This window comes from Candoia aspera, chromosome 2, assembly GCF_035149785.1.
Source record: "Candoia aspera isolate rCanAsp1 chromosome 2, rCanAsp1.hap2, whole genome shotgun sequence".
NCBI lineage: Eukaryota > Metazoa > Chordata > Lepidosauria > Squamata > Boidae > Candoia > Candoia aspera.
Genome location: NC_086154.1, coordinates 136,057,710 through 136,084,855, shown reverse-complemented (window position 1 = coordinate 136,084,855; position 27,146 = coordinate 136,057,710). Strand labels below are relative to the sequence as shown.

The 27,146-nt window shown below is 42.1% G+C and overlaps 2 protein-coding genes across 5 annotated transcripts; both read left to right on the top strand.

Annotated features, from left to right (window-relative positions):
* Positions 1-7,294: 7,294 nt before the first annotated feature.
* On the top strand, positions 7,295-11,563 carry EEF1AKMT3 (EEF1A lysine methyltransferase 3). Of its 2 annotated transcripts, none has more exons than XM_063293792.1 (3): positions 7,295-7,589; positions 9,754-9,865; positions 11,140-11,563. In XM_063293792.1, exons 1-3 carry the CDS (start codon positions 7,323-7,325, stop codon positions 11,535-11,537), a joined length of 777 nt encoding a protein of 258 aa, XP_063149862.1. In that variant the 5' UTR covers positions 7,295-7,322; the 3' UTR covers positions 11,538-11,563. The 2 variants fall into 2 exon arrangements, with proteins under 2 accessions (XP_063149862.1, XP_063149863.1); XM_063293793.1 differs by having other exon boundaries at positions 7,295-7,505; positions 11,140-11,562.
* Positions 11,564-16,346: 4,783 nt separating this feature from the next.
* Positions 16,347-24,773, top strand: TSFM (Ts translation elongation factor, mitochondrial). Of its 3 annotated transcripts, none has more exons than XM_063293791.1 (6): positions 16,347-16,464; positions 18,203-18,346; positions 19,205-19,333; positions 20,930-21,052; positions 23,595-23,679; positions 24,112-24,773. In XM_063293791.1, exons 1-6 carry the CDS (start codon positions 16,369-16,371, stop codon positions 24,528-24,530), a joined length of 996 nt encoding a protein of 331 aa, XP_063149861.1. In that variant the 5' UTR covers positions 16,347-16,368; the 3' UTR covers positions 24,531-24,773. The 3 variants fall into 3 exon arrangements, with proteins under 3 accessions (XP_063149861.1, XP_063149859.1, XP_063149860.1); XM_063293789.1 differs by having other exon boundaries at positions 18,203-18,364; XM_063293790.1 differs by lacking the exon at positions 16,347-16,464 and adding an exon at positions 16,471-16,584 and having other exon boundaries at positions 18,203-18,364.
* Positions 24,774-27,146: the final 2,373 nt, after the last annotated feature.

The window sequence follows — 27,146 nt, the reverse complement described above, 5'->3', positions numbered from 1 at the left end:
TTCCCTCTCTTCCCAATCACTGTCTAGAGACCCCTGACTTCCCTCCAAGTCAACCTAACAGGTTGACTTTTTACATGTTGAGGCTGCTTCACTTAATATTAGGGTTACTTCTGTTTGGAGCATAGAAGGAGACTGCATCTATTTTCTGTAAAACTTACCATCATAAACACATTTAATTTGTGTGCCCATTTCAATGTTGGGTTTCATTTATGAAATTAATGGTTGTTATTATATAGACTTTTTTTCTCCAAATTCATTCATAAATACAGTATTCTGCAAAGAGCAGATGTCCATGCTGAACAGCATATAGCAGCTGAGTGGAGGAATTTTTCACAAAACTGTACACACAAACATATTGGACCTTTCAGAAGTAATGACAATAATTCATCCAGTTTCTCTTGTAGTGCTTTGCAAAGCAGAACTTTGATTTATTTAGTCAGAATTCTTGAAAAGCAGAACTTAAATTTTCTTTGAAGGAAGATTCCTCCCTCATTTATAAGCTCTACCAGTAATAGGATGCTAGTAAACTGAAATTGCAAACGGCTGCACAATAATAAGTCCCATCCTTGTTACACAGATGGCCACTGGGATGACTCACATGGTTTTCAGGACAGGAAGTAGAAACAAAATTGCAACATGCAGAACTTGGCAGAAACATAGAGCACGTGAAAGCCATAATTAATAAGGTTGCACCATTGAAACACAATCTTTAGAGGAAATACCCCTCGCACAAGGCAGACTTTGAAAAGAATCAGGCTTCTTCAGAAAACCCAAACATTGGCTTGGAATTGTGACTTTTTTATCCACACAGAAATGCAAACAGAGAATAGGGAGATGAAGAGGAAATATCATGTGGCTTCGGCCAGCTTGTCAGGCAGATTGGGAGCCCTGTCAGACCACACTCCCTCTCTGCAACCAGTGATGGATGGATGGATGGATGGATGGATTGATTGATTCATTCATTCATTCATTCATTCATTCATTCATTCATTCAATTTATATTGCTGTCCATCTCACCTAAGTGATTCTGGGTGGCTTACAAGATTAAAAGAACAACAACACTTAGAAATAAAAACAAAATAAAAGCCATTAAAACCAATTAAAACAGTTAATTAAAACAATCAAACTGATTTGTGGGCAAGTACACTAAATTACTAACAATGCAACCAGCCAGGAGGTTCGATACCACCACTGGACTCCTGACATGACAACAGAACCATATCTTAAGAGCCATCCTGAAGGCCAACAGGGTCAGGGTACTCTAACTCGGGGGAAAGATGTTGCAAAGGGTGAGTGCAGTGGCAGAAAAGGCTCTCCTCCTGGGTCCCATCAGATGACATTTCTTACTGGGTGGGACCCTTAACATGCCTCTCCTGCCAGACCTGATGGGACAGGGAGATGTAACCAGGGAGATGCGGTCCCTCAAATAATCTGGCCCCATGCTGGGTTCCCTGAAGTCTCTTGTTTCTTTGACTCCTGCATACTTACCTATAACTCCCTCTCAAGAGCCCCAGCTCTGCTACCCTTGACAGTTCCCACTGCAGAGAGTGATTTAAATGTCCAGGGGGTGGGGAGTGAAGGAGGGCCCACCTTTCCCTTCCCATGGTGCTGGTTGACAATTACTCTGTAGTGCAGAGGGAAGTGTTGAGGGGACATTATCTGGTGGGTTCAAGCAGCAGTTGCAGTCTTAGCTGCCATTAGTGCCAATGCAACATTGGCCATGCTCCCAGTAGTGAAGGAAGCTGTCATTTAGGATGCACTTCCATGCGCTATGGAAGAAACCCAGCTGTGGCATTAAGGGTGCTGCTGCTCTGCTGTTGGGATCTTGTCTGTGAGAGGCCAAAAAAGAGGGGACAAGAGCTAGAGGAGAGAGGAATGAATGGTGGTGGCAACGTGCCCTCTGGACCAGGCTCCATCTTAGCCCCCTACCACTTCACTCATTACCTTCTGCTGTGAAAGATCAATGCCTGCAGTGGACTGCAGCTCAATACATTGTAAGCAGATGAGCCAAGCAGGGGAAGAAGAAGGTGGCCAAAAGAAAGGAAGACAAAAAGAAAAAGGGATCTGCTCCTCCTGCTTCTTCATATTTGGCTTGGTGGTCCTCTAGGAGCACTACTTACAGCACACGGACTTCAAAGCTGTTCACCTAACCCTAACCCTATTTGATACTGGAATTTAAAATTTTAATTTTACAAATCTTGCAGTGTACTCATCGATTCAGAAAAAGTCCCATTGTGTTCAATAGGGCTCATGTTCATAGATGCAGGATTGCCATAAACTACAATTACACCCAGCAGGATTTACTTCTAGGCAAAGATAATACATTATAGGGATTTTATAAAACTTCGAAGAAACACCATTGAACTCAGTGGGACTTACTCTGAATGAATAGGGATTCCATTGTTAACCCCTTAAAGCATTAAAGATTTCAGATAATAGAAGGGATGCTGCCTGGGAGTACCTGATCCCTATTTTGCCACTTCATTCATGAACGGCAAAAATCAAGGTCCATATCAAAGATATGAATGTCACAAATTGAGACAGCTTACATTTCCTAATGCTTCTGAATGAATCACAGATACAGGTGGGGAGTCATGAAATTAAGCATGAACTTAGAATACTGTATATGTCAGAATTTGAAATCTATAGGAAGTGGTATTGCAGGAACAAATTATTTTCTTGGTTGACTTTTCAGCAGAAATGCTGGCCCATGTCCTCATCATTCATGCCTTCACTACTGCAGGCTTCTCTTTGGTCTTCCACAGTTTTCCCTTGCTTCCCTCCCTTCCCCTCTCCATTTTGGCAATGTCCACCTCTCATCAGTCTGACCGCATGATGGCCCTCAGTAAATTCTTATACTGGCTTCCTGCTCACTTCCAGATCCTGCAGAAGCTTTTTGCTTTTGCATTGCATTGCATTGCATTGCATTGCATTGCATTGCATTGCATTGCATTGCATTGCATTGCAGTCCAGTCCAGTCCAGTCCAGTCCAGTCCAGTCCAGTCCAATCCTTCCCAATCTCCCTGCTTAACATATCTTTTCATTCATCCAGCTGAACCACTTTTGGTCATTTGAAGCTCTCCTGGCCCCTCAAATATCTCTGTCCTTGTTGGATTTTAAGCATGGCACTGCCTTTCAGAATATCTCTGAGGCTGACTCTATTTTGTTCAAGCAGTTATTCAAGACCCACCTGTTCAGTGAACCTTTTGATAGAAACCTCTCATTTCCAGATTTTGGGCCTATAAGCCAAAACATATTTTCCCCCATCTCATCTCCCTGATGCTGATGACTAGACTGAAGATCCTGATGGCAGGCACAATTTTCACATTTTTGTGAAGTAGGTAAAGGTAAAGGTTTCCCTTGACGTAAAGTCCAGTCGTGTCCGACTCTAGGGGGCGGTGCTCATCTCCGTTTCTAAGCCATTAGAGCCAGCGTTGTCCGTAGACACTTCCGGGTCATGTGGCTGGCATGACGACACGGAACGCCGTTACCTTCCTGCCGAAGCGGTACCTATTGATCTACTCACATTTGCATGTTTTCGAACTGCTAGGTGAGCAGGAGCTGGGACTAGCAACGGGAGCTCACACCGCCACGCGGTTTCAAACCGCCAACCTTCCGATCGGCAGCTCAGCGGTTTAACCCGCAGCGCCACCGCGTCCCTATGAAGTGCCATGCACTTATTTCAATAACTCTATCACCACAATGGCATTTTTATGGGTATGTGTACACAGATGGTGCTATTTCAATTAACAACATAATCACAATAAGCATAATTATTTAACAGTTTTCAGCATGACCTTCCAGCAGAGACCAATGTTTATGCTAGCTTGGGCTTTGGCTTTCAGACTGTGATGATTCACAAAATATTATCTTTATAGCTATGTTCTATGGTCTATCATGGATGCATACTCTACCGTCTTCTAGGTCTTACTGAATTACATCCCCCAACATCTCTCACTGTTGGCCATGGTGCCATTCTTCATGGAGTTGTGGTTCAGCAGCACCTGGAGGACCGCTTGCAATGCACCCAGACTAAAAAAGACACACACACACACACACACACACACAGACAGACACACCATTAAAACATTTGAATATTGTGTATTATTTTCAAAGAATTTGCTTGCAATAAACTTCAGTGGACCACCAGTAGAAGTTGCAATGCAGTGGGATACTAAAAACCTTGTACCATGAAACTAAGTAGCGCCTTCTGAATAATTGTGTTATGAGCCTCCAGCTCACTTCATGGTATATCAGCTGGGAAATCATCTTCAGAGAGTTAATTGCCCAAGATTTACTTCAGAACATCACAATGACCTGTGGCTTTGACGCACATTGACAAAGATGGATGAATGGCTTGGCTACTCCAGCAGGAAACCGAAAGGACAGTAGTTAAAGAGTAATCATCTCTGTAAAACTGACAAACTATTGCTCTGTGAAGAGGTATGGATGAATGAACAGAGAGGGTCTTAATTTGATACCTGTTTCCTCTTTCCTACAACCACCCAGCAACTTAGTTGTTTTTATTGTTACTTGCTTCCATCCATTTGCCTCTTCAAGGCTATGCTTTTATAAATAAATCATCCCAATATTAATTCTGAACAAGATGATCTTGCTTAATAAGTAAAAGGGGCCCTGAAATCTGTATATAAAAGGTATCAGAATGACTTGGCTATTTTACCAGCTGTGGGGACTTAAAGCAGATTCTAATATCGCTATAAAAGCAGCAGTACAATAAAATGTGCCAATACCTTCTACAGCACCTGCATCACATGGACATAATTAGGCAGCATATGGAATTTTTTTGTATCTGCTTCCAGAATAGTTGAAGGCAGAACATTAAGTTGAGCCAGTGTTAAAGCTCTTCTCAGTTTGAATACTGTGATATAATTTAAGTATCTTGTCAGTTTGAAAATACAAGATTGACTGCTCAGGAAAATCTTCCTGGGCAGGAGATACTGGTCTTGTTGTCTTCCCATGTCCAGAACACGCTGTATCAAAGTAGATTCTTTATTATAGTCAATGACCAGTTCATAAAAAGCACTGAATATATAAAATTAATTAATCAGTTAGGCAAGCATGTCAAACGGCTGCATATTTTTCGTATTACTTGACAGAATTTGGCATACATGGAAAGAAATAGCATCACTTGAGTCCAAAAGTAACAGTAAATAATCAATAATAAAACTGATCAGAATGACCAGGGAACTTGGTTCAAGGTGGGGTTAACAGCTCGCCTTTATTAAAAGGTTTTGTTGCCCCAAACAAACGGCATAAAATGAACAATATAATAAAACATGTCTGCTGGTTTCAATAACTATTACACACTGTATATTCAGTATCTAACAGTTATCATAATTATTTTTAAATTTTATTTTTGTTTTTTTATTTTCATCTAAATAATTTTTTTAAAGAAAAGAGAGAGTGAGGGGGTGGAGTTGGAAGAAGGTTAGCAAACACAACTTCAAAACAAAAACTCTAAGCAAAAACCATTTTTTTCTTCTGCCAAATGACAGAGAAGGGCATGGATTTTTTAAATCTGACAATAAAAAAAAGTCCCTTGAAATCCCTGAAAAATTAAACAAAAAGCATGGAAATATACTAAGGATTTACTGGGCCTTTTAATCTTTAACTCTGTGTTGGTTTCCGTTAAATGCCCTAACTAGGTCACCCAAACGAGAGCGTCTTCTCTGTCTGAAAGTCTTGCAAAGATAACATTTAACCGAGATATGCGTCAAGAGCTGGCCTCAATCTCAGAAGCTCAGCATTCAGCAAACAGGTGACTTCTTCATGAATGTGGGAATGGCTTTCTTTCCCTATTCTTAAACTCCCAGTCTTGTGAAGCCAATGGAGATGGGTCAGGGAACACTGAGTGTCCTTCTGATCCTTTGGGAGCTGGGTCATAAATCAGCCGGCAGCAGTGTTATTATTTTACTGGTCAAACGTCTGGAATGACGCTAGAGAGCGGGATTGCCAATGGTAGGGATGCTTCAGCAGGCCCCAAGAGATTGGGGACTAAAGGTGAGGGTCTGTTTGTGTGAACTATTGCCGAAACTTAAACTGTAGGTTGCCTAATATATGTAAAAGTAGTATAATGGCTAAACTATTAAATTTGCACACAAAAAAACCCACCCCATATTAGTGAAAGCAATGAGAAACAAGCATGCTGTCCTAATTTTGTTATGAGTTATGGATTGGTTACTATTTATTAGCTGGATTTCTATTCTGTTTCTCTATTATAATGACAGTCATGATGTTTTACAATAATATGCTGAACAGGAATAATCTTGTATTCCATTTTGGGCCCAGCCCAGTTGCTGTAATCATGAGTAGAGCTGCAATTTTACACACACTTACTGGGAAGCATGTTTGGGTGAATTAAGTGAGAAATATTCAAACATTTGAATATTTTGGGCAACTACCCAAACCTAGCATTCTGGCAGGGCTCACCACTGATCCTGCCCTGAGCCTCCTCCCTGTGAAATATTTTTAGACAGGTGTTTTTGCAGGTCAGAGCTGCATCAGCTTCCTGCATATAGTTACCATTTACATTCCACCCCCCAAACCTTTGCATACCATCAGACTGGTATTTTACAGAGAAATAAAATTTATTGATCGATCAGACTTTTATCACCGTCCATCTCCCCCACATAGCCCCGTTTTTCAACAAGCAAACAAAAGGCATCCAGGATTGCATGTCCTATTTAAAGCAGTAAGACTTAATACACAGTATGAGCCTCTGTATGGATGTTCTGAAAGTAAACGTTATCGCTCCCAGGAAAATGAATATAGAGTTGCACCCTGAATAATGACTTCCTTGGTTTCAATAGCAGTGTGTTTTACGTTGATCTCACTTGTTAAGACAGTTGTAAGAAGAAAAAGTTAAAGGTATCAAGATTCTTCAGCCACTGCTACCAACGTGTGGAAATAATTTTCCTCATTAGAGACAATATTGATATAATGAGTATTCCCGATTCCGCATTAATAGAATGGCCAGACCGGATTCCAAAAATCCGGACGATCCTAATGGTCGTCTGGGTTTTTATAGCCCGGATCTGGTAGCCCTGGGATTAATCTCCCGGGATGTCTAAGGAAGAGCTCCCATTTCTCCCTCGTTCTGAGCTGAATCAAAGCAGACACCCGCCACCAAAACAAATCACGTGGAGAAGCTGAGCAAGATTAAGCTCCTCCCTTTTCCAATGGATCCAATCGCTATTAAAGGCGCTGTCCCTCCTGTCCAATCGGAATAGTTTACGGCGCTGTTCCCGGATCGTTCCGCGCCCCCGCCCCCCGCCCAAAGAAAAAGTCGCTATTCCGGGAAAATGGCGGCGTTGAGGTTTGCAGGTGACGTGGAAGTGGGTTTAGAGTCGGTGTTTCCGCAGGAACTGGAGTTGTTTGCTGATGCTTTTCCTGTGCAGACCCGGTACCGGCTCTGTGGACACGAGCTGAGCATCACGCAGTACCACGGGGCGCGGCTGGGAGTGGCTGCTCCGGTCTGGGAGGCGGTGAGCGCAAGTCCCGACCCGGGACGGTCGAGATTTGTTAAGCCCGAAACTAGGACTGCTGGTTCAAGCGGAGCGTATACGCACGTATGAGGAATTGGCAGAAAGAACAAAGACAGTTTGGACAGTTTAAAGTCTAGCAGTTTATAATCATTCCCAGGAGTAGTTTATTTAATCTAGCAAAAACACCACTCACGCCTTAAATGACCAAGAAACATTACGAATAAGCTTTTGTGCACCCATTTCATTAACTATACGGAACGATCTGGATTCAAAGGGGGCAGTGGGGATTTGGCACCCCTACCTGCACACATTTAGCGCCTTTTGGCGCCTCCTTTCCTTAGTTGGGTTAGCTTCGAACCTGGATTGTTGCATAGCACTAATACATGATGCAAACGGAAATTCACTAGAAAAGCAAGGAAGGAACGTAATTGTACCAGTTTCATTCAGGCTGCTTAATGTACTTCGGTATTTCCTTTGCCTCATTAGTGCATATCCAGATCTGTGTCCTGACTTTATTTATATCTGCAATATAAGACGTGCTCAGTATGTGATGATCTAGAACAGTTTAATACCTGTTGTGCAAATATTTTCATAACACTGTTTCTACTATTTGATAGAAGCTTAAAAATAAAACCTAAGTCAAAATGTTAAAATACCATCTGAATAATCAGCATAACACCAGTATAATGAATAGCATGTCCTGCTGTCAAATTTCTTATTTGTCTCTATGTATTTGTATCTTAATGGTCATATTTGCATCTCTGCTCCAACCTGAGCAAGCATATCAATGTCCTTAAAGTCTAAGGATAAAGGGGAAATAGAGGATGCTTCATAGGTGTTTGCAAGGGGGGGCACAATGGCAGGAGGCGCTGAAAAGTGTAGTGATGTCATGACACAAACCCAGTGAGTTACACACTTGGATCTAATGTCAAGATACAAGGACAAAAGAGTGGTGTTTACACCATGGTATCAACTTGTGCATGCTGCCATTTCTTTATTATCATGGTTACTTGAAGACACCAGTGGGTAACCAGAGATAATGTGCCAAAGGGAGGAAATAAAAACTCCTTTGGATAAATAACAAAGCTAGGGTGGATATATGAAAGAGGAGGAAATTGGATAAGAACAATAAGAGAGACAGGGATAGAGGAAGATTTTAACTGTATTGAGATAAATTTGTACAAGGTATATTTAAATAATTATGTGGCGCACATCAGGCATATACTCTAAATATTTACAAAAAATAATATTTTTACTTGCAAGAAAAAAACCTAGAAAGCGGTCAATCTAATATATAGTACTTTGGTGGTGAATAGGATTCTTCCTAGATTTTTTACATGCTAGGTATGAGCTTTGGTGAGATCACTTGAGATGAGGGAGCACCGAGAAGAGCAGCAAGGAATATGGAAGAGCAAAGCTGTCTTATATCAGGTCAGACTAACTGTCCCTGTAGGCCAGTATTGAATAGAAGTCTGTTTGGCCGGTTGATCAACCCCCATCTCATCCAGCCTTCTGTATCACACAGTGGCCAACCAGATGTGCCTGGGAAGGACCTCCCTCCCATTTTCTGACTGGCAGCAGCTCCCTCCCTCAGTTTCAGATTTTTCCCCATGTTCTGCAAAAACATTGTTTCTCAGAAATTTGACAGATAAATAAATTTTGCAAGTAAGAATTTGTGATGTGTGTGAAACCAGGGTGATGAAATGGAAGGGAAGATGTTTATGTAAAAAAAATTGTCTGCAAAGTACCTCGAAACAAATGCTAAAATGTTGCTTCTTGGAAACAAAAAGCTTGTAGAATAGAAGACAGTGCCCTCATCAGAAGATGTCTGTGAAGCAAAAAGAACTTGTACATGTGTGCTGCTACATTAATTTTTTGTTTGAATCTTTCATTCTAAAATATTACTCCCTCATCTGTTTTTTTATAATAACTTTAAAGAGATAAAATCTAACAAACTAATAAAGAGAAAGAGAACAGAAGGGTAGGAATAAAAGAAAAAGAACAGAACAGAAATACAAAAAGGAATAACTCCTGATTTCTTTTACAACAGATATAGGTAAAACTTATATTAAGCTCTTACTCTAAAGTTACAACATAACATCCATTTTTTCTGTTGTCAAATAATATCAAACTAGCCATCAAATCCGTATATTATAATTTCATTCTTTTCTGTTTCACGCAGAAAGTCCAAAAGGGGCTTCCAATTCACCATCAAATTAGTCAGTGTCTTTTCTCATCTGTTTTTTAGGCTCTAGCTCTCTGTGAATATTTTGAAGCAAAGAAGGTGAACTTTCAGGGCAAGGAAGTTATAGAGCTGGGTGCTGGGACAGGTGTTGTGGGCATCCTCGCATCGCTTCTTGGTATGTTGAATTAACTGCAGAAAAGGGTGGGGAAGAATAATTGATTAGACCTCTGTTGCTAAAACTACTCTATGGCATCTTTTAAGACTAACACATTTTATTATAAAGCATAAACTTTAGTGAGCTGCAGCTCACTTCTTCAGAAGCATGCATTAGCTTAGCTGATGTAGGATTTCAGTGCATAAGGATGAGGCAGGAATGAAGAGGAAGACAGGAATATTATGCAGGTGATGGTTTCACTGAGGACAGACTACGAGTCACTGTGATCTATAATGTGTTAAAAACCCAGTTTGTTCAGACCTTCTGAGGTAATTTGAACCCTATTGATGCCTGTAAGCTCAGCTGTTTCCTGCTCAGTTATGCTACATAGATTTTTTTGTTCCCCAAGTGCTGCTTTGAGATGTGTAATGGAATGTCCTGGGAAGTAAATATGTTCTGATATTACTTTGTCCTTATTGTGAGTCCCAAAGTCAAATGTATGTCCATTACTGTAATTCTTTTGAACAAAATCTGGCCTGTTTGTCCTAGATAGAGTGCAAAGGAGCACTGCTAACAGACGGTGGCGTATATCGTATTAGAGTAGAAGCAGGTGAATGCGCCTCTAATCTTGTTGAGCCATATGATGGTGATGGTGGTGTTGGTGTTATTGTGGGGGCAGAGTAGACCTATGGCCTGGTTCAGGGTCTGGTTCCCATGTTAGTATCATTGTCCTACTGTTTCTTGTTGCTTATGAGAATCTACTTCAGATTGGGTGGTTGTCTATATGCAAAATATTGGTCTGCCACCAAGTGCCTCAGAAAGAATAGTGTCATTGGATAATAGCTGTAATGTTAAAAATAAAGCAAAGCACATTTTGGTAGCCTAAATGTTAAATGCTAAATGTTGAAACTCTAGAAATAGAAATCCATGTAAGAATGATTATAACATTTGTGCCCTTGAAATCTCAGACCCAGTACAAAACAAAATGCTGCATTCATGAGAATCTTTGTTTTCTTCCCCATTACTTACACATTTGCTTATGACTATATTGTTATCCGCAGAAATCCTGGATATGAAGCTTTATGCTGATGTTTGTCTATGTTCTTTCCTTTGATGCAGAATATAGCATGGGGTTGAGTCAAGGAGAGCAGATGGATGTCAAAGTTGTGCTGAAGACTTTCTGACTCATTGGTTTTAGTGTAGCTGGAGATAATGGGGTTATTTGTGAGTAATACCTGTGCACTGGATGCTTGAGAGCCTTTTGTTGTTCAGAGTTCCCTTTTTTTTTCTTTCAGGAGGTAACGTGACCATCACAGATCTTCCTGTAGCCTTGAAACAGATAGAGGAGAATGTCCATCAGAATTTGCCTGTACAATGTATGGCACAAACCAGGGTTTGTGCTCTATCATGGGGTCTGGACCACAAGGACTTTCCTCAAAATTATGACCTCATTTTGGGTGCAGATATTGTCTATCTCAAGAACACTTACCCCCTCCTGATAAGGACTCTCCAGCATTTATGTGGTGCTCAATCTACTATCTACCTGTCTTCGAAAATGAGAGAAGAACATAGTACAGTGCTGTTTTTTGAGACTCTGCTTCCTGTGCACTTTGTCACCAAACTCGCCTTTAGGAATGAGGCTGAGAATATTAACATCTACAAAGTGACAAGCAAGAATAACATTGGTGAATGACTGTCTTTTTTTGGTATAAACAGTGCAACAAACACTCATTCTCCATCTCTTTTAAAGAAAACATAAAAGTTGTGATTTGAGAATTCAGAGTGGAATGAACTTTGTGTCTCTCACTAATTATGTTCATAGTTTTTAATGGTGTTTATATTTTTATGTATTGTATTGTATATTAGATTTATTTTTTAATTGATTACTCTTGTTGTAAACCGCCCAGAGTCCCTCTGGTGAGAGGAGATGGGCGGTGACAAATCTGATAGAGAGATAGATGATAGAGAGATAGATAGAGAGATAGAGAGATAGATGCTATAAGAGCAGACATGCAAATCTTGCAAGGAAGAACCCTGTCTGAGAAACAGCAGTCCTACCAAGCATATATTGCCAGTGGAAATTTAGCAATATGAGGCAGCCATTATCTCTATTGTCTTTCATCCCCTAGTCATTCAGTAGACTTCACACTTTAAATTTTCTTGAGGAGACAGTGAGAGAAATCTGAAGTTCTGTCTTTAGGAATGTGTATTTTCCAGGTGTGATACGGCTTTCAGGGTTGGCTCATTTTGTTCTTTTTTGCAGAAATGTTCAGAAGTGGCTGTCTAAGGCACCAAATGGTGTGTGTGCGGAAGAGGAAATGCAGTAGTACTAATGGTGAATGTAGATTGACTCCTTGCTGCACTTAGGGAAGTTTATTTATTTGATTTGCATGGCTGCCCACTTGACGTATGATCCTGAGTGGGAAACCGCAAGTTAAAAACAGAAACTGAACCATGTCACGCTTGCGGCAATGTACAAGGTGACCAAAGTATGAGTGACTGTCCTAAGGGCCTCCCGGTCCAAGTATGGGTGCAATTGATGCATGATGAATTTGTAGAAAGGCTCTCCTAGACTTTCAGTGACTTTCGACAGAGAAGATATGTTTCCTAGGTCCCATAAGATGGTATGGTTGAATGAAAAGGATCCAGAGCATGCCCAGAAATAATTAGAAACAGGTGGTCCCGCAAATAATCCAGCCCTGTATCATGAAGGGTTTTATAGGTGACAACCAACACCTTGAAATGGTGTAGAAACCTACTGGGAGCCAGTGCAGCTCATACAGTTGTGATATTACATGGGTGTACCAAGGTGGTCTATAACTCTCCATGCTGCTGCATTCTGGTCCAACTGTAGGTTCCATGTGGTCTTCAAGGACACCTCCATGTAGAGCACATTGCAATAGTGCAAATACAAGGTGACCAAAGTATGAGTGACTGTCCTAAGGGCCTCTCAATCCAAGTATGGGTGCAATCGATGCATGCTGAATTTGTAGAAAGGATCTCCTAGACTGAGCAGGGACTGAGAGTCTAGGAGAAACCCCTGAGTTGCACACCAATTATGTCTGGGGCAGTGTCTCCCCATCCAGAACCAGTGATGGAAAATCCCCAGATTGGTGTTGGGGGTAAAACCCACAGCTGCTCAGTTTTATTAGGATTGAGCCTAAGCTTGTTTCTCCCCATTCAGGCCCCCACAACCTTCAGACACAGACAGAAGCTTGACAGCATCACTTGGTTGGCCAGGGGTTAAGCTGTACAGCAATCAGCATACTCATGATACCTGACCTTGTGCTCTCAGATGACCTCACCCAGCAGCTTCATGTAACTCTTAAAAAGGAGTGGGGAAAGAGAAGAGCTCTATGGGACCTTGCAAAGTGGGAACTGAGAGTCCAAGGAAGGCTAGGATGGATGCACTATTTCCATCCCAGTCCTGCTAGAGGTGATCCACAAGTATGATCGATGCCATCTCAGTATTATACTTAGATCAGAGTCCCAAATGAAAGGGACCTCCAAAGCTGTAGCCTAAGCAACTTACCCAGAGACAGAATAAAAATTGTCCAGTGCTGTTGGATTCAGTGATGGCTTCTAGAGTAGGGGAGTGGACCACCACCTCTTAAGCACAGGCAAGACTACCCCTCCCTCAAGGATGTACTCCGCTCAACCTCAGAGCCCAGCCACGTGTCATCTCCCACAAGGTTCTGACCAACCAGGAGGGACATGGTTCTAATACTCAGCCACACTCAAAGCCCTGAGGACCCTGTCCACTTCTTCAAGCTTGAACTCAAAGCGTGGTCCAATCTAGATCGTGCCTCAGTCAACTCCATAGGACTTACATAGCTGGAGTCCAACTTGGAGCAAATCGGACTGACTTTATTCAATAAATGCCTTGAATAGTCTTCACAGCAACCCTGCAAATATTCCTCCAGCCCCCCTACCCAGGACGGGCAGGTAATCTTAAACAGGGCCACTGGCTGGCAATCTTCAGACAGAGTAAGAATGGAAAAATAACTACATATTGCTGTTCTAATCCCACAAGGTAATCCTTAACAAAGATTTTTACCCGTGTTTGGCTGACTTTGCTCTTCATCCTCTTCCAGCGACATCTTAGCATTTAATCTCCAGGAAGTCCTTTGAAAATTGGGGTTCTCTGGGACCCACTCACAGGGACAGACCACACAGGCACAACGTGACCCAAGGCTGTCACCCTTTTATTCCAAGTGGTGATTAAAGCTTCAGTTAAACCATGCATCAGAGTCTCAGAAACAATCTCAAGTTCCCTCTGAAACCCACAGTGGTCCATAAAACATAAGAATGATGTGAGCTCTGGTGTTGGTTCTTGCTCAAAAGTACAACTTCAGGAATGTGCTTACCAGGTGAAGTGAAGCATTTAACATGTGCATTAAAACACATGATGCCTTTTCTCATTTTGAGATTTTTTTAATGTCCTCTTCACAATAACTATAGAAAGTGGAACATTATGTTTGTAAGTGCCTGTACACTGTGCATTTGTATTTTCAACAATATACTGTCCCATTCTTTTAGGAATCGAGGCTTCAGTTCAATTTGTATATCTGAAAAGATCTAACCATATATATGCATTCTGAGCATGGATTCTATGTAGCTTATCAGCTGTAGGAGGTACAGCTGCAATTATCGCTGTTTGTTCTCCTCACATTGCATGCAAGATATTCCAGCATATGTGGTTCTAAGAGATCATTTATCTCAACTGTTTCATGAACTAAAAGAAATTTTCTGTATGTTACTTAGTCTTTCCTCATCAATTATTATGTTGCTAATGGTAAATTACTAAGTATTTGCATCAGTAAACAGTATTTTTTTTAAAAAAGCAATTAGACTTATGCATATGTGATGTAATTTGCTGTTATAACAATGCTTTTATTTTCCCTATATTTTTATTGGAAAGGGGAGGAAGGGGGAAAGAACATGGTATACTTATCATGTGAGTTTATAGTTAAATTGAAATTTATAGAAGCTTCCTGGTTCATGTTCTTAATCACTATAACATTACTGAATTTCCTTTGGGTTGATATTATGGAAGCCCAGAAATGGCAGGGGGAAGATCCATCTAAAATAGTAATGTGGGAGGAATAATACTTTAATTACCTACTCAGTTTCATGTGTTGTGAATTCTCTAGGTTGGTTCACATGCTTGACTGTCGTCATAGATCAAAGTTCCTTTTAATCTGAACTCTTGTATCTCATTGTTCACCTGTGGACTGCCAATGTTTTATCATAGTTTAACTTGTAAAGACCAATTTTAAGCCTGGATGCTAGATCATATTTAACAGTGGGGAAAACACAGACATACTGTAATATGATGGAAAGGTTCCAAAGTATTGAAACTAAAGTGGCTGTGATCTAATTAGGATTTGTGTGTGATCCAGTAATGAAGAAATATGGTTTACGGAGTGGAACTTTCTCCTGGAGCACAGCTATAGCTTTATTTCGGCTTGCCATTGGTGTTGCTGTTAAAAGAATAATTGCAGGATCATTAAAAACAGCATAGGTCATGGAGGAGAAATTGGTGTTCGATAGTAAAGGAAATTCGAAGTGATCTTGTAAGTTTACTAAGAAGTCCCATGGAATTCAGGTGATTTACGCACCCTTCCTAAGCAGCTTCCAATTTTCTGCCAAGTTAGGCGAAGATTGGGCTTTTCTTTTTCTTTTCAAAAAGCGCCATACTGATGATGCAAATGAAACTGCTTGATTTGTAAAAAGGTAAAAAAAGGCACAGGTTTCCCTGCACAGTCTGTCCGACTCTGGGAGCGGTGCTCTTCTCCGTTTCATGGCCGAAGAGCCAGCGCTGTCCGAAGCGGCCGGCATGACAGGCACGGAACGCTGTTACCTTCCCCGAAGCGGTCCCTATTTATCTACTCGCATCATTTGCAATGCTTTCAAATTGCTAGGTGGGCAAGAGCTGGGGCGAGTGCTGGAGCTCACTCAGTCACGCGGCGCTCGGGTCTCGATCGCAGAACTTGCAACCTTCCAGTGGACAAGCCTGGCGTCTTCCCCGCTGAGCCACCGCGCCCCCTCGCACTGACCAACCGCGTAATGCTTCTAACATTGTCCTCGACTTCTGCCACTACCCTCCTGTTTAGCGGGATAGAAGTGGCAGCAGTCTGGAGGACTCAGAAAAAAAAGTAGTCTTTGTTCTCAGCAGCAGCAGCAGAGCGTGTCCATTTCTCTCCAAATTCGAAACAAAAACAACTCTAAAAAAATCGGCTCTGTCTAAACCAGTGTTTTTCAACCTTGGCAACTTTAAGATGGGTGGACTTCAACTCCCAGAATTCCATGCTGGTCTAAACGCACTGGTCCAAACGCAGACGCCCAGCAAGACGCCTGACTCGACTCTCCCTTTCTGACGCAGAGAGCGGCGTCTTATTTCAACCAATGAAACATCTCGGTAGATTGGAGTGAATCAGCTTCAAGGGAAGGAGGGCTGTTCTGCGCGCGCAGTTTCAGCCCAAGGAAGCCTCTATCTCCCTCGTCGCATCCCGTAGCGGCTGATGACGTGTAATACGTGCGCCCTGAACATGCAGCGCGTTTCAGGGCTTGGAAAGATTCTGGTCTCCTTGCAAGCAAGGGGTGCTCCGGCGGCGCAGGTGAGGGGCGCCTGGCTGAAGGCGATGACGGGCTGGGCTACTTTGCTAGGAGTGGCTCTTCTTCTGGTCTGCTTTGCTAGGAATGACCTGTTCCCATCGAGGTCACCAAGACTAGAGCAGGTTACCACGTTTCTTTTATTGGCGGAGCCGCCTCTTTTGCCTTTAAAACAACAGGATTGTATATGTGGGAATTTAGCGAGGGGGACTTTTCCCTATTTCTGCCCGCGATGCAACTTTCATCTTATTGTTTAAAATTCATTTCCAAAGATTACATCTGTTAATCTTGGTTTTTATAGAATGGCAGGATGTAAATTAGGAGAACTAGTTTGGTGCAGTGGTGAAGGCACCAGGCTAGAAACGGGGAGATCGTGAGTTCTAGTCCCGCCTTAGGCACAGAGCCAGCTGGGTGACCCTGGGCCAGTCCCTCTCTCTCTCAACCCCGGGAAGGCAGGCAAGGGCAAACCACTTCTGAAAAACCTTGCCAAGAAAACTGCAGGGATTTAGCCAGGCAGTCGCCAGAAGTCAATATTGACTTGAGGGCACACTCAGTCAATTCAGTGCTTCACTAATAGGGCTTATTTGAAATGGGAGGACCTGGAAGTAGTAATTCATGCCCTCATCACCTCAAGGTTGGACTACCACCATGTGCTTTACATAGGGCTGCCTTTGAAGACTATTTGGAAACTGCAATTGGTGCAGAACGATTGGCTATTTACTGGCAAGTGAAAGCTGCTACAGTCATGTGACACCAATTCTATGAATGCTGCATTGGCTTATGGGTACAGTTCAAAGTGTTGGTTTTAACCTGTAAACCTTACATAGCTTGGCTTCCTGGTATCGCAAGGACTATCTTCTTCAAACTGAATCTGACCACCCTGTGTGAACAATAAGGGAGAGGAGCCTCCTCTCTGACAGGCTGGAGGTAGTCTTTTTCAATAGTTGCTTCTACTCTAGGAAGAACTTTCCAGAAGTACAGATGGCCCATGCCATGTTATTCTTTAGAAGAGTAGTAGAATGAATGAATGAATGAATGAATGAATGAATGAATATATATATATATATATATATATATATATATATATATATATATACATACATGCACACACACACACACACACATTTAAAAGAGCTTTTGGGGTTGATTTGCTTATTGCCTGTAGGAGGAAGGGCTCATTGAAGTTGGGTGTTTTATTGGGTAATCATGTGTTACTACTTTTAGCGTACTATTTTTAAAAAATTGTGATTTTATAGGTGTTGTATTGCAATTTTGTATTGTAAACTTCCTAGAGTAGTTTATTACAAACACTGTAATAAAGAAAAGGATAGGAATTTGCTCCTATACACTAAGCTTCAGATTGCTGGGAAGAACTGAGAAGTTTCTTCCATGCTTCTGAAGTCAGTCTGGCACTATGGACTACACATCTGCCCTCCCATTTCTTCAGCATTAGAGAACAGCATCTCTTTTCTTTGGGTTCTCGCCCTGCCCACTTGCCTGCCCACAGGTGAGTTGGCATTTGTGCATTCTCTTTGGGAATATGTCTTCCCTAACAGAGGTTTGTCAGAAGTCTGATTTTATGTTTCTCTGCTGGAGGACACTTCTAGTAAGTTCAGTTGAATTGACTTCCAGGCAACTGTATGGGAACACTCTCTGACTCTTCTGCTCCATTTTGCCATCCACAGGTGGGTTGGTGGCAATATCAAACCTTTTCATTCTATTTTTGTTTTTTCCCCCCTATAGCAATGGCATTTGGCTCGTCTCCTTCATGTTGGCATTCCTGCACTGGCAGCAAAGGAAGTGCTGATGAAACTTAGGAAGAAAACTGGCTATTCCTTTGTGAACTGCAAGAAAGCCTTGGAAAAATACGATAATAGTGTTGAAGAAGTGAGAACAATTTTGTGTGTGTGATATTATAATCTATATCTTTCATTTTCTCATTCTTTCCCCCTCTACCAACATGCTGCTTAAAAAATCATGTTTTAAAATCTGGGCAACAATCTTGTTTCAAGCAGCAGTCTTGTGCTTGTTGCCTATACAGTAAATCCTATTGACATTAGAATTTTGGCTGGAGTAAATATAATTAAATCTGTACTGACTCTTGTTTCTTCTTGCCTTGAGAGTGCATATTTTCATAAGCACACTGCTTACAAAAGCACATTCATGGCATTGTCTTTTCTGTGCATCTGACCAACTTTTATAAGGTCAAGGGATGAGTAGGAAGGGGAAATACTTGAATCTAGGATCACCCGCTGCTATTCCTGCTAGTCTGAAAATCCTTACATGGGGGAAACAAATGTGACCGAGGACCTTTTCTGTGATTTTCTAACTTTCTACCTCCTGGGTGTCTTTGAAATAGGGGCATATTCAGAGCTGTACCTCACTTTTTGCAGAGGTATAATGGGAGGACACATTTGTTTTTATCTAATATCCCCTCCGTTAAACAATGTCACTGGTGGGATCCAGGAAGAGGATTCTTTGTCATGGTGCTGCCCTCTTGAACCCCAATTCCCCCAAGACTTATATGCCTCCTTGGTGACTTACATGAGCCCTTAACACCTGAGTCTGTCTCCAAGCCATGGGTTAGAACCATGTGAGGTGTTTTGATGGTTCAATCTATGCTTGTTTTTTGCTCTGGATTTTCTTTTGGATTGTATATTCTCTGGATGGATGGATGGATGGATGGATGGATGGATGGATGGATGGATGATATATTATCTCTCATTCTGGGGTTTGTCTTCAAAGGCTGAAATCTGGCTGCACGAACAAGCCCGGAAGGAGGGGTGGAGCAAAGCGCTGAAACTTCAAGGGCGGAAGGCAAAAGAAGGGCTAATAGGGCTGCTTCAGGAGGGCAGCTCAGCAGTAATGGTGGAGGTGAGTGTTTCCTTTGGAGGAGGTTCCTTGTTGGCCTTCAGGAAGGCAATGAAGGCCTTGTTTTTCCCACCAGGGCCAGGATGTTTACAGAGCTGGCATGGGGTGGGTGGGTGGATGGAGGGATGTTTTTATCAGGGCCTCAGTGCAGTTTATTGTTTTAAATGGTTGCTTTATTGAACTGGTTTTACTGAACTGGTTTTTGTGTTGTTCACTGTCCAGAGTTCCTTTTGGCAGATGGGCAGCTATATAAATTGGTTAAATAAAGAAATGTTAGATGTCTGGAGCAAGAATGATTGTTTGGGAATATTCTTCCCTTGCAATTTAACAACTATATAGGTGTGCTCTGTCTTGAACACGGTGTTCTTCAATGTTTTGGGTTATGAGTCTCTTTGGAATTTTGAACCATTTAAGTTAAAGTGGTTGTTTCAAATTCAGACAACTGTTTGGCATTCGAAATGGGCTGCCTCAGTTACTTAGGGAGTGAGTTCAAAGCGGACTGTGTCACGCCTGAACTACTGCTTCCAAAATGATCAAACAGCCTATTTCAAGCGCACAGTGGGATGTTTTGAATTTGAAATGGGTCTCTGCACCACTGCTTTCTGGCCACAGGCAGCAGGGCTAGTGATCAGGAATAATAAATGAATATTTTGCATTATAGTTTCCTGTAATTCCTAAAAGCAGACATGGCCTCTCTGGTATGAGTTTGGAGGTTTGCCTTGCAAGCATGCGCTCTCGAGAAAAGGCACTTTCTTTATGTTTCCGTGTAACATGGTAGATGCAGACAGTGACTTTGGAGCCTGCTGAAGTAATGCAGGAAATAGCCCTGGTCTTTCCCAGATTTAAGCATCAGAGAAATCTGGGATTTTTTCTAAAGTATGGATCAGTTCACTGGTGTGTTTAACTTCCTGGGTTTTCCCCTTTCTTTATTTTATTGTTTTTGTTGAGCAATACTAGTATTGAATAAATGACATGGTGCTGGGATCCTGCTTTTTTATAATAGGGTGCTGCTCAGAGTCTGCGTCAGAGACAAAGAGACAGCTGCAACTGTTTGGCAGCTGTTTTCATTTTTTCTTTTAGTCTTCTGGGGGGGGCGGACAGGCAGTAAAGCTGCTGAGGATCTTTTCAGCATCCATTTTACATCCAGTTCTCATTAGACAAGCACAAACCTAACCCTAATCCTTTAGCAGTAGTTCCAGTGTTATGCTAATAATAAACTAGCAGTATTGAACATGCAATAAACAGAGCTACTTTTTAACATTAAAATAGTATTTATCAATTATCTTATACATAACAATGTTATATTTAGGTTTGATTCATTATAGTTTAGAATACAGGGTATTCTTACAGGGTAAGGAAGAGAGGAAAATTATTATTTGTAAACCGCCAAGAGTCATTGTGTACGAGTTGGGCAGTGGAGAAACACGACAAATAAATAAATAAATAAAATGCTGCTATCGGGCTACTAAAAAGTTGGGATCTCAATTTACCCAGCTATGACTTTGGGGAGCAAAGTCTCTGCGTCTCTCTCTATTTCAACCTTTTCAGCAATATAATCGCGGGTGAGACATTTCTAAGTTAGTCATGCTTCTTTGCCAGGTGAACTGTGAGACCGATTTTGTGGCCCAAAATGTTAAATTTCAACAGCTGGTTCAGCAAGTAGCAGTTGGAACAATGATGCACCATAAGGAAACCATGGACCAGTCAAACACATATGCTAAGGTACGAATGATGTACGCACATACATGTGCGCTTCAGAAACATCTGGTACTTTTTAAAGAAATGATATGTAATGTTTCAAAGCGCTGCATTTAAATCTTCCTGCTGGCTGATTCTTAACGAGCACCTTCAAACGAACAAATTTTGTTCAAACAAAATTTTAGTTGAGTGATTTAAAATGGAAGAGATGTCAAGGTAATGTTTTAGGTTGGGGCTGGCCAGCATGGCATATTTGAGGCAGGATCAAAATCCTGCTTATCTTGGGCTGAACAGAGAGCACTTTCTCTGCTTTGTTTGCAGAACATCCCTGCCAGAACCAAGTAGCTTAAGAGACTAGTGCCCTGCTTCTGACCAGAAGCAGGTATGTATTCCCCATACCAAGCGATACTAAGGTATGTCCCCACAGGCTTCTGCAGAAGTGCAGTGATTCCTTGGCCTTAAGTCCTTCAGTAGAAAACTGCCCCTTGCTGCAAAATTGCCCTGCAGCTCATGCTTTGCATCTAAGTAAAAGAATGTCTGAGATTTATTTATTTACAGTTTCGTATATTGCTGTACTGTGAGAAAATTCCCAGTAAGCTATGCCTTTTCCTTGTTCAGAATTATTTTAACATGAATCCATCGTTCTCTGTTTAATCCAGGCTAAAGTATGACTCAAAAGCTCTGCGGCATGTTTTCGACTCAGTGGTGGATAAAACTTTCCAGAAAGCATAGGAATTACGTGTACCAGGACAGGGATGGCCCGCTTTTTCTTGGCAAGGATCCACAGTTGACGTTTTTGGTGGGGATGATGGCCATAGTAGATGGGGCAATGATGCAAAATGAACAGAATTTCTACATAAGATGATCTGGGTTTTTTCCGGTTTTGGGGGGTTGAAAGTTTTTTGTTGTAGTAGTTTTCTTTTTGAGCTGTGTGAAGATTATCTTAAGATACACAGTTTTCAAGTACTGCTTACCTTAAAATGCTATAAAACAAGCCACTGATTTTGGCTACTGTCAAAATCCAGCAATGAAGTCAAAGAGAGCTCTAGGTTTCAGGGGCCACACATGCTTCTGTGTCTGTAGGCTCTTTACCTTTGCTCTAGAAAAATAAAGTGTTGCTGAAGTAGTGGAGCTGCAGAGAATTCCTTCTTGGTTTCCCAATGTCAGTTTGTACCTCTTTAGATACCCCTTGCTAAGCATATGCAAGAGAGAGCGCAGTGTGATACTGAAAGATACTTCATTCATGAAGTAAACCTTAGTTTACTTGCAGCTTTTTCCATTCTGGAGTATAATTATATTATAGCCTGTGTTTGTGTTACACTTCTGTAAAATTTGCCATATTGAAGCAGCAGCCAGGGAGCACTTTCAGTGTCTCTCGGTTGAGAGCCACAGGTTTTGCACAGGAACCTTACTGTACAATCAGCTCCTTGCAGGCGGGGCTTTGGCAATGGATTGGGTGTCCTGATCCCACAAGTTCCTGCACGCAAGCCCTGCTTGTGCATTAGCGTTCCTTTGCAAACAACACTGTCCAGTGAATGGAGATCAGAGCAGCTTCTTGAGCAGCTGGGCTAAAAATGCAGCCTCGGTCTGCTGTAGGACACAGAGACCTTCCGTGCAAAGACCACCTCAGTTGAGCTGAGGCCATGGTAAACATAGATAACAGTCACGCTCTCTTGTGTAGGAAACCATGATTTTGGCCTCTTCCTGAGACAGCCTACTTCACAATCAGCTTATTTTCTCATTTTTGTAGTTAGGAATTGGAAGTTGTTGGGAAAGGTGCAGAGTTTACACACATCATCCGTGTTCAGTAAAGCTAAAGGATGTACAGTAGTGTGCCTCAGAGGCTCTGGAAATCACTGCCACTCTTGATAGTAGTTAATGATCATCTTGTATTTTTACCAGATGTCCAGTACCCCATCTCCATCAGAAAGCAGGCTACAATGAAGGAGGCTTCCTCTGTAATTCTGTTGCACATTGCATTCAGGGAGAACGGTAGCACCCACTAGCCTTTTGTCCCTTAAGTGCTGCTCCATCAGTGTTGTTATGATTATTATGTGCGATTTAAATTAAATTGCTGTTTTTTATTGATATTTTACCTTGTTTATTTTATGGATTGTAACCCACCACTAGATTATCTAGATAGCAGGTGGTCTTTAAAAAAAAAAGTACATTTTAAATTAAGTAAATAACTTCTACAAACCAGTAGCTGGCAATCTCTGGAGCTTTCCAGATACAGTTTGCTGTAAGAGCACATGAAATAGTCCTGTTTCTATTTGTGGGTGGCAAATTGTGGGAGGCAAAAAGAGAAATACTGCAGGAAAACTCTAGAATTCTTTTTTAACTTACTGTTCTTGCTTGGGCATTAGATTACTGCTTCTTGCTGGCAATTTGCTGCAGATGTGGTTTGCGCCTCCCTCTTCATTCCATCTTCATTATTCCCAACCCCTTACAACATCAGAAGAAAGACAGTGCATACAGCCAAGTCTCTGAAAAAAGCGGTCACTGGAATTAATGTGTAGGCTTTCATTTAAAAATTAATTGATACTATGTTTGATATGTTTTGCAGAGTTTCTTGAATTCTGATGAGCTTTCTCAACTCAGGATGGGACCGGAGAGTTCATTGCTTATTGACCAACTTGCTCTGGTGATAGGTGAGTGTTTGGTGCCCAGTAATAGCCAGAAATGGGCAGCAGCAATTTCCTGTTTTCATACACTGTTTCTTTATTTTGAATGGATGGAATTTATGACAGACAGATATGCATTTATATTCTACCTGTTCTCCAAGAGCTCAAGGCAACGTACATGTGGGCCTCTGCTCATTTATCCCTCCACCAACAACATTCCTGGGTGAGGGAGGCTGGGCTGAGAAAGAGTAGCTGGCCCAAAATGGCCCAGTCATCTCTGTGCCGTCTGGGGGAAATCCAACCCTTAAACTACTATCCTAATTTTGAGGGGACTCTTCAAATATTCCATCTTATTACATTGTTGCTTTGCTGCTTGTTGGTGAGCCTGAAACATTCTCTGCACCTTTAGTGGTTCACGCTGTTCTCTCTGCCATTATTTTTTTTCCTCTTTTTTTAAAGGCAAGCTAGGCGAGAACATCGTTGTCAAAAGGGCAGCGTGTATATCAGTGCCTGAGAACTTATTCATTGGCTCTTACGTACATGGGCCACTCTCAGAAAGAAGCCCACTGCTTGCTAACATGTTACTCGGCAAGTACGGTGCCGTGGTGATCTGCAGTTCCTCAGACCAAGACCAAAAGTTGGATGTCACTGAACTGGGCTGGAGACTGGCCCAACATGTGGTAGGTATGGCCCCTCTCTCTGTAGGCTCTCTGGAAGACGAACCTGGAGATGAATCTGAAACAAAGATGCTTGCCCAGCCATACCTGATGGAGCCAACTATTTCTTTGGGACAATACCTTCAGCCTACTGGTGTATCTGTGTTGGATTTTGTGCGGTTTGAATGTGGAGAAGATCCAGAGTTGTCCAAGTCAAGCTAGAAAAGATTTTTTTGTTCTGAGAAAGACTAATTCCCAGTTCTGCTTGGGCTTGGGGATAATTAACAGAAGTAGCTGGTAATGCCAGTAATGCTATGGTAATGCTCTGGAAGCCAGCAATAAAAAACACAACGTGTCTTTTGAAAACTCAGAAATGGCTTTTGTGGAATGTGACTGCCAAAATGTGGCAAACAGATGTTAATGTAACAAATAAAATATGAATTCCTTCTTTGAGTGTGATGGTAACATTATGGGAGTTGTGGCCTCTGATTCAAACCTATCATATTTTTTGCATTATTTTTTGAAATGTGACAGAGCTGTGTTTATTTCCTATAAAGGAAACCAGTAGGATTCCTAGTCACTTACTGTGAGCAAATGGCATGTGCAATTTGCATACTTTTAAAGTGTTTAACCAGAGTGACAGAATATGTATTTTGCTGAGCAGTTTGTAACTCTGCTATTCGGACTAATGAAGTGTCTTTGTGCAGTAAAATAAGGACAGTAAAGGATTCATGAGGTGGAAAGAAGGGTGGATTCCTCTAAATACCAGTGACAAGTTGAGAGGGGCCAATAGTCAGCTGAGAGACACCAAGTTAGGGAGAATTATCTTTGACGTAAACGGCTGAATCATGAAGAACAGAAATTCCTCGTACCCCTTGGAAACTTCCTGTAGCCCCTTCTCCTCAGACAAGGGCACAAGGGAAATCATCCTCAGTTTTAGTGCGTTAACAGTGAAGACTAGAACTGCCTTCTTGCTTCTATTTAAGTCAGATGTGCAATCACTTTAATGTAGTTACTACCAAAAAGTAAACAAATGTCTTGGATTTTTCTTTTCCTGCACCCTCTGTCCCAGATCTTGAGTCTGGAATAGCAGCAGCGGGGCATTGCAGTTGCTGTCCTCCAGAAGAATGGCTCTTCCTTCATAGAAGATTACGTGCTGTTTCCTTTTGTACTTTGTAGTATTTGATTGGACACATGCAGTGGGTTACTGTGTTACTGTGTGGACAAACTTGTGTGTCTAGTAACCCATGCTGAACACAAGCGGGCTTTTGCACAGTGTAAGAAGGACATCTTCAGTGTCTCATAAGCAACACCTGTCAGGGCCAGCCTCGCTTCGCAATAAGACACAGACTCACTTAATGGGTATTAAGGATTTCTGGTTTATTGGAATGATAGCTGACAGAACGAAAAACGGGAACGGGGTCGGTGGTGTGGGGGTGCCTCTTTTATACCCTCCTGTATTGCCCCGGGCTTCCCCACCCTTCCTTGACCCGATCCCTCTTGATGGGACCCTTGATGACTGCCTGGGTGTTTTCCCAGTGTCTTCTTTTGTCTCCCAGCGACGGTTGTGTCCTCCGGGGCACCAGGTGCGTCTTATCTTCGTTCCTCTGACGTCCTTCTTTTCAGCTGCCTATGGGTCCATGGGTGTGGGTGCTTTTGGGTGCTTGTGTTAATCCCTGGTTTGATTATCTCCTTCCTCTTTTCCTTAATGATCATGATCCACGTTGTGAGGCTCTTTGTGCCTTGCAACGAGGTCATGACATGCTGCCCCCCCAAAGATGTTCTTATGGTGCTGGTTTCTCAGGGTATGCCTTGTGGAACTGTCTTGTTAGTTGTCTAGCCATGACGTGTCGTGCCTGGACCCACTCTGGGTGTGAGAAATGTTTCCATCTCACGAGGTATTGTAGTGTTCCTCTTTGCTTTCTTGAGTCCAGTATTTCTTTTACTTCAAAATGTTGTTGGTTGTCTATCATTATGGGTGGGGGCGGAGGTTCTTCCGTATGCCATTTGGAAGTGCTCGTTGGCTTCAGTAGTGCACAGTGAAACACTGGGTGGACCCGTCTCAAATTGTAAGGCAGTTCCAGTTTGAAGGTAACTGGGTTGATTACCTGTATGATTTTAAAAGGTCCAATGAATTTCGGTGCCAATTTCTTCGAGGGTTGTGAGGTCTTTATGAACTTAGTGGAGAGGTAGACCCTATCTCCCACTTTGTAGTTCGGTGCCTCCGCCCTGTGGTTGTCCGCGTATTTTTTGTACGTGGTTTGTGCGTCTGTTAGGGCCGTTTGGATGATTGGCCAGGTTGTTGCCAGCTGTGCCGCCCAATCATCTGGTGAGCAGGGCAGGGTTTCAGGTTGCGGCAATTCCGGTATCGGTACAAAGTCCCTTCCGTAGACCACCTTAAATGGGGTGTGGCCAGTGCTCTGGTGTACCGCGTTATTATAAGCCACCTCTGCAAAAGGTAGTAGGTCTACCCAGTTTTCCTGTTGATAATTTATGAATGCCCTCAGGAACTGTTCAAGTGTTGAGTTTAGGATCTCTGTAGATCCGTCCGTGTGTGGGTGCCACGCAGTGGACAGTGCTTGCTTGGTTCCGATTAGTTTTAAAAATTCCCGCCAAAACTTTGACGTGAATTGTGTGCCTCTGTCGGTCACCAACCTGTAGGGGGCGCCGTGGATCCTGTATATGTGTGTCAGGAACAAACGTGCCAGTTGTTGTGCGGAGGGGATAGTTGCGCACGGGATGAAGTGTGCCTGTTTCGAGAAATAGTCTTTTACCACTCATATCACAGTTTTTCTTTGGCTGGGTGGGAGGTCCACAATGAAATCCATGGAAATTTCT